Source organism: Vigna umbellata, chromosome 11 (assembly GCF_029865625.1).
Source record: "Vigna umbellata cultivar VRB3 chromosome 11, Vumbellata_1.0, whole genome shotgun sequence".
Taxonomy (NCBI): Eukaryota; Viridiplantae; Streptophyta; class Magnoliopsida; order Fabales; family Fabaceae; genus Vigna; species Vigna umbellata.
The window spans coordinates 21,015,662-21,023,860 of NC_142175.1; the positions used below are offsets into that span (position 1 = coordinate 21,015,662).

At 35.3% G+C, this 8,199-nt stretch overlaps 1 protein-coding gene across 1 annotated transcript; it reads left to right on the forward strand.

Moving 5' to 3' along the window:
• Nucleotides 1–5,842: 5,842 nt before the first annotated feature.
• Nucleotides 5,843–8,139, forward strand: LOC148191155 (cytochrome P450 76T24-like). The gene is made up of 2 exons (XM_088101531.1): nt 5,843–6,777; nt 7,382–8,139. Exons 1-2 carry the CDS (start codon nt 5,884–5,886, stop codon nt 7,982–7,984), a joined length of 1,497 nt encoding a protein of 498 aa, XP_087957657.1. The 5' UTR covers nt 5,843–5,883; the 3' UTR covers nt 7,985–8,139.
• The last annotated feature ends 60 nt before the right edge of the window (nt 8,140–8,199 follow it).

Genomic DNA, 8,199 nt, shown 5'->3' on the forward strand with positions numbered 1-8,199 from the left:
ACAAAAACAATAAATAATTTAATTAAATTAGGTGGGTTGGTGAGCTAACCCGACTCACCACGGGTTCAACTCGGATGAGCCTCGGGTTCTAAGTGAGCCATATTGAAAACTAACCCACGTAAAAAATTAGATTTTTTTCAAACCCAACCCAGTTCAAACCCGTGGTGAGTTAGATTGACTCACTGGTTACAACCCATTTTAACATTACTACGTTAATTATTATTGTTGTTTTTTTTTCTAATCACAACGGTTTGGAGTATTTTATAAAATTGCCGCTATTTCTAGAGATTTTGATAAAATTATCCGTATTTCCAAAGGTCTGCATAAATCATTAGAAAATTAATTGGAGTTTTGCATAAAGCATCAGAACCTACAGGAATTTATGAAACCGCCCAAACCTATAGGAGTTTAGAAAACTGCGGATATCGAGGTTTTAAACCCGCCAGAAATGCAAAGAATTTGTTTTTTTTGGTATTATTTATAATCTATTTGATTATAATGAAAATGCTTTAATATATGAAACATACAATCAAAAAATTTAAAATTAAAATTAGATATCATAAAATAAACAATAAACATTTTGACACAACAAATTGTTCAACATAAAATAATAATATTATTCAATGGTAAACATTAAAAAAAATATCATTGTACATTGGTAAAAAAACTATTTCCAGCCCATTTGGTCGCTGCACCATGTTGAAGATTTCAAGTCCCCCTTTTATCCACCTTCTAGCATTCCAAAACCAGTCTTTCAAACTAGTTTTTGAAACACCACACTGCCATCAATATGCACCAGAAAAATAGCAACCAAAAAATATTTTGGACTATCAACCCACCTAATCTATAATACTTTTCTATGTTGAAACATCTTTTTCTTTATCACCATCTACAATATAAAAAAAAATGTTGTCTAATAATGCTGAAACACAAAAACAATAAATAATTTAATTAAATTAGGTGGGTTGGTGAGCTAACCCGACTCACCACGGGTTCAACTCGGATGAGCCTCGGGTTCTAAGTGAGCCATATTGAAAACTAACCCACGTAAAAAATTAGATTTTTTTCAAACCCAACCCAGTTCAAACCCGTGGTGAGTTAGATTGACTCACTGGTTACAACCCATTTTAACATTACTACGTTAATTATTATTGTTGTTTTTTTTTCTAATCACAACGGTTTGGAGTATTTTATATTCCAGCAGCATTTTTAGTGAACCAAACACACCAGAATTCATGTTCCTGCACCACGCTTCATTGTCCAGCATCCAATGAACCTTGTACCAACTTTCCAGCATGATTCCAAGCACTCACACAAAAAAACAACCTAAGAACCACTTGACCGTGAAAAATGATTGCACCAAACCCAACTTTGTAACAAATTTTTATTCACACACAACCAGCATATTAACCAAACCAAAAAGGCACTTAGACAATTCCTAATCCAACCAAAACAGTCCATTCATACTATTCATAAATCAAGCACAAACAGATTTAAAACACACATGATCAACCAAAAAGTCTCAAAATACATCATGCAATTAACTATAAAATTACCATTATGGTTTAGCATTTGGACATTTACAGCATTGACATGCAGAGAGAAAAATGGTCATAGAAATAACATAGAAAGATGATAGTTAGCTACATGTTAAGACTAGAAACTAGAAAGGTATTATTATAAAATTATTATCTTTGTACTTCAAACCAAATCGGAAAAGAAAACTGGATAGCAAAGATGACTTCCAGCAGCTTGCTTAAACACTTGCACCACCAAAAAAAAACAAGATTCACTCCCAAGAAAAAAAATCCTACACGTTTAGGACCTACAAAATACCTTCTAACCAAAAACCTTTCTTCTTGTTCTAATAAAAAAATTACTAGTAACTTTATTTATGTCTTCCTTCTGCAGACAATTAGTTATAACAAGTTAATAACATGATACATCAATTAGCGAAATAAATTATCTATGTGGAATATAAATAAAAGTTAACTTACTGTGGATAAAATCCTAGACTAAAAAATGGAAAATCTATAAGCATCCAAATTCATGTACTTCATGATTCCAATATCCTCCTAAAACAATAGGAATTAATCTATAAGAATTTGTGTTGCAATCCAAAAAGAGAAAAAGTGGTTGATTTGCGTGGCCATGATAAAGATAATGAACGGTAGGAAGGGAACAAAGGCTATAATGAGAAGGGCTGCCAGCTCTGATCAGACCAGTATGTCAGAGAGAGAGAGAAGAGACTCTGCAAGCCAAACAAAATAATATTTGTCTCATTATTTTGTGTTATTATTCTTTCTTTTCATCAAAAGTAATGTATTTCGAATAATAATATATCTCATCATACATAGAAATGTAGAAATTAAATATCTCATCATACATAGAGAGATTAATTTGAAGGGAGTGCATATTTGTTGAGTCCATGAGATATCACTTTCTAAGGCTAAAATCCCCCTGAATTTGTGCACCACATGTGAAAAGCAAGGTGGACCACTTAGTACTAACTACTTACCATCTGCTTCCTTTCTTCATTTTTCTGATTTTAATTACTCACTCCATTGCTATCAAATCTCACCAGTTTACCTTTAGTATCCCTTTCATTGAAATTCTATGTACAATTTTTCACTTCTTTTATTGCCAGATCATTTCAAAATCTTACTCACCAACTTCGTAAGAGTTGCCAACAAAATTAAGAAACTGGAGGCATGAACAAATCGAGTGATGGCATTGATAATTTTAAGGTTGTGTTTGGTCATATGATTTGATTACAGGTACATGTATATTGAGTTTTTAGCAAATGGGAGTTTGCTTATATGCTTAGTTATAAAACCTATTCTCCATATAGGATGAGAAAAACTTGTCTTCTCACCTGAGTTGGAGTGCGGAAAATGAAAGATTAATTTTTACTGACGATTTGAAGAGAGACACATTGGAAAGTGAAAAAAAGTAATGACAACAAAAAGAGCTGAAAGAAAAAAATAATAGATTCAATATGAGATTTAAGACTAAATACACTGGTACTGACAAGGTGCATTAATGTCATGAAATCTCTTCTCATCTTAATTACCTTTGTGAACGTTGCAAAACTTCTACCCTTGCTTTTAATCTCAAATATTCCTGGTAGTTATGTCAAATGACATATTTATTGTTAGATACTTCATATATCTATTACAAAATAGCTATTTTCTTTTTGTTAACAAAATTAGTAAGAAGGAATAACCTAAAGGCTGAACATGGTAACAAGTTAAAAGCAAGCAACGGTTCAACGTAAAAAAGTTACTAGACAAACTTCAATCACTAGTGCTCAAACTGAGTTGTCTTTTTTAACAAAAGATTTTTTTCGTATATCACAAATAGAAACAACAAAAGATTAATTCCTCTACTCAAAAGAGGGCAAGCGAAACAGGAAAGGGAAAACATTTAAACAATAGACAGATCAAGTTTCTTATGCAACTTCTTTTTGTTACTCTGTATAGCCTCTTTTAATTTCTTGTCACATTGCTAAATGGGAAATAAGGTGTCAATTGCTATAAGATCCCAACTAGTCAGTTTTAAAGGGATATCATTGTCAGTCTTAATGTGGCATCATTGTAAGATAATAAGTACGTGAAAATAAAGGGAATGGCAAAGACAAATGTTGACAAAGAACTTATCAGAACATCAGATTTTAAACATTAATTTTCGGGATTAACTTCATCGAAATGTCACCAAATTTTGAGTTTTACGTTTACATACTCTAGAGGTTGCAAAATGACAATAATTCTCAATCTACAAACCTACACAAATATAAACTCCAAACAAAATTGAGAAGAAGAAAGAAAAATGGAGAAAAGAGTAATGACATAAACACAAGGCCAGTGTACTGCGAAGGGATGAGGAGGTAGCCTTATGTCTTAGAGCTTAGGCCTCATGGGAGCGGAGTGATCCCCAGAGTGTCCTTGTACAAACTGCAGAGGAAAATCAACTATTCCTTCCTCAAGGTTTAGAAACGTATGTTAAGACAATATTGTCTAAGAGAAAGACTAAGATCGTCTACAACATCTCTCTGGTTTTGAAAAGGACTTTGTGAAAATGATGTTTAAAGGATGAATGTTCGGATTGAATCTGTGTAGCACTTTGAGGTAATACAAATTTTAAGATTTTGATTTTCTATGTCTGAAAGGAAATTGATGGTTAAATGAACGTATGTGAATAAAGTTTATGTAAATAAATAAGATTTTTATGTAAACCTTATAATGATAGTAACTTTTTATAAAACTAAATTGAAAGTAAATCCTTCTCAAACTTCCACTCTTTTTTTCCTTAAGGTCTCCTAATTTTATTACGCACTAGTAAAAAAAAGGCTCTTTTAACGCGCTATATATGCCTCGGTTCTACTGAAACCGAGACGTATAAAAGTGCGATGGCATTTCGATAATATTGAGCAGTTATATGCCTCGGTTATATTGAACCAATGTCTATAGATGTTACTATCTCGAGTAGAAGGCCAACCGAGGCATATAATATAAATTTTAAATGGTTTAGACACCGGTTTGCTGTGTAACTGATGCACTTAAAGGGTTTAGACACCGGTTTTAAATATAACCGAGGCATATACCCTTAGGTTAAAATCAAAAACCCTCTCGCAGACTCTCGCACTCTCGCACTCTCGCTTTCATCTCTCGCGCTCTCATCTGTGCCTCCCTCCCTCCGTCACGATTTCTTCTCTCCACCAAACCCATCATCAAACCGCCACCATCACCAGCCATTACGGTCGCCGCAACCACTACCGTTCAACCACGCCGCCGGCCACCACGCGCAAACCCGCAAGCCGCCACCACAACGCCTTCGTTCTCGTCCAAACTCCATGGAGGCCGCGACCACGCATCGATAGATTTCTTCTTCCTTCTCCACGCCACCTTTCTCCACGCCACCACCACCTCGTCGTGTGCAACGGCTTCGAGTGCGGCTTCCAGATCCAGATCTAGATCCAGATCGCGATCCCCTTTCTCTCCCTTTTCTTTTTGTTTCTCAGATGGTGCTATTCGTGGACCGCTTGGTGGAGTCGCTGGCCTAGCACCCGCTTACTGCTTGCCGTCGGGAGCCGCTTGCCGTCGGGAGCCGCTTGCCGTCGGGAGCCGCTTGCCGTCGGGAGCCGCTTGCTGTCGGGAGCCGCTTCCCGCTTGCCGCTTGTCGTCGGGTGTCCGTGGTTTCTTTGATTTTTTTTCCAGCTCTGTAATGTATCTGAAGTATGATTTTCTGATGTTCTGATGTATCTGAACTTTGATACTCTGTAATGATTTTCGGATTCTATTTTCTGATTTTTTTTTCCATTTGTTATATGCTCTATAATGAAGAACATTGATTCTTTCATCCCACTGGCTTTTGTTATATGCTTTGTAATGTATGTATCTGAACTTTGATGTTCTGTATTGAATCCTGGAGTGATTTTCTAAACTATTAAAGGTTTGAGGAAAAGGTCCCAGGTTCAGCAGTTTTTTGATTTTTTTTTTATTAAAATTTTCTAAGATACGGTCTCGGTTCAAAAGAGGACCGAGGCAAAAATTGAACTCTTTTTGACTCAGTTCACAACCGAGGCATTAAACTTATTCTTTTTATCTCGTCTCTATATGCCTCGGTTGCAGAACCGGTGCCTATAAGCGAAATTAACCGGTGTCATTTCTCTTTATTGATCTAGTGACGAAATTGTTGCATAAAATGAATCTGATAAAGTAAAGCGAATTCTGAACAGTAATCATTTTTTTTTGTCAAATAGCAGGACACGTTTCCACATGTATTTCAGTATATATTTTGTTAGGTGAATTTAAGCTTTGAATAACTCTCAGTGTCTCAAGAATCAGTCTCTCATTTTCCAGTGCACACAAGAGAAGCAAAACAATGGAGTACCTTCTTCCACTTCTTCTTCTAATCACCATACTGTGTGTAACCATTCATGTACTCATCTCAACCTTCAAACCGATGAAAACCTCAAAGTACCCTCCAGGGCCTTACCCTTTTCCCATCATAGGAAACATCTTGGAGCTTCGAAACCTGCCACACATAAAACTTGCCGAGCTTTCCCAAATTTATGGTCCTATAATGAGTCTCAAGCTTGGTAGCATTACCACCATAGTCATTTCCTCTCCACATCTTGCCAGAGAAGTACTGCAAACAAAAGATCAAATCTTTTCCAACAGGACAATCCCAGATGCTGTTCGAGCTCTTGACCATCACTCAAATTCCGTTGCATGGCTTCCACCTTCAGAAGAATGGAGGATCCTTAGGAGGGCTTGTGTTACCAAAGTGTTCTATTCTAAGCAGCTTGATTCTACAGAAGCTATTCGCCAAAGTAAGGTGAAAGAGTTGATGAATTATGTCAAGGAAAAATGTGAGAAAGGTGAAGCCTTGGATATTGGTGAGGCTTCCTTCACAACTGTGCTTAATTCCATATCAAACACTTTCTTCTCAATGGATTTAGCTCATTACGCTTCTGACAAGTCTCAAGAGTTCAAGGACATCATTTCGGGCATCATGGAAGAAACTGGAAGGCCTAATGTTGTTGACTTTTTTCCAATCTTTCGCATGCTTGATCCACAGGGTGTTAGGAGAAGAATGAATGGTTACTTTGGAAAGTTAATTGCGATTTTTGATGGACTCATAGAAGAAAGATTGCGTTTAAGGGCATTAGAAAATGAAGACAAGGCATGCAAGGACGTGTTGGATTCTGTGTTGGAACTCATGCTTGAAGACAACTCAAAACTGACTCGTTCCCATGTTCTGCACCTGTTTGTAGTAAGTATATGTATATTTTTACAATAAATGCTATTTTGACACTCTTAGGCTTTAATAAAATTCATGATGTACGTTTGAAGTTAAATGTCATAAAAGATTATTAAGCTATATTTTCAATCAACTCAACCTAATTAACATTATGAAAATATTTCTTAAATCTTACTAAAGTGAATTTTAACCCTTAATCAACTCTAGAAATTCAATTTATAAATTCACCTTATTTTTAATTTTATTCAATATGAGAATTCTAATATATAAATTTCACGTTAAGACATATATATATATATATATATATATATATCACATTAATCATGGTTCGATATAAAGATACAATAGACCAGACTAATAATAAATTTAGTAAATATAGGTTTTGGTTTATTTTTGATGCCATCTAAAAAATAAAATTTAAATTCAATTCAACTTGCAAGATTTAATTTCAATTTACTTATATACATAAATTTTTCTTATTTTTATTTTTATACAACGTGAGAAGTTCAACCATTCGTAAGTTATATAATAGAGTCTCTGCGGGTTAATAAAAAATGTCTTAAATCTTGTAAATTACATATCTCTTATCCTATATGACTTGACGTATTGATGTCAGGATTTATTTGTGGCTGGGATAGACACAACGTCAAGCTCAATAGAATGGGCGATGGCTGAGTTGCTCCATAATCCAGAAAAACTAGAGAAAGTTAGAAAAGAGATTCAAACCCTTGGCAAAGGTGAACAACTAAAAGAATCAGATATCTCAAAGCTTCCTTACTTGCAAGCAGTGGTTAAGGAAAGCTTTCGTATACATCCACCCGGCCCATTGTTAGTGCCACACAAGCCAGAAGTTGATGTTGAAATAGGTAGCTTCATGGTGCCTAGAAGTGCACAAATTCTTATCAATACATGGGCCATGGGAAGGGATTCAAGGATTTGGACAAACCCAAATGAATTTAGACCCGAAAGATTCCTAGAAAGTGACATTGATTTTAAAGGGAAGGATATGGAGCTGATACCTTTTGGAGCTGGAAGAAGGATCTGTCCTGGGTTACCATTGGCTTTTAGAACTATTCACCTTGTGTTGGCCTCTCTTCTATGCAATTATGATTGGAAGCTCAAGGATGGAGAAAAATATGAGAAAATGGATATGCAAGAGAAATCTGGGTTGATCTCGCACAAGGCTCAACCTCTCTTGATCATTCCCATCCAAGCATAAGATCAAGAAAATTATATAATAAGTATTATTATAAACTGAATTTGTTCCAATCTATTCTTGTCAGTTATCTTTGAGTGTTACTTCCCTATCTTTTCTTTCTTTCGTCTATTATCTCTTCTCTTATATGATAATCTAAGTTGTTATGATTGCCTTCACCATTTCTTTTCTTCTCCACAACTCAAAATTCCCCATTGTCGCACTCTATAAGCTTGGAC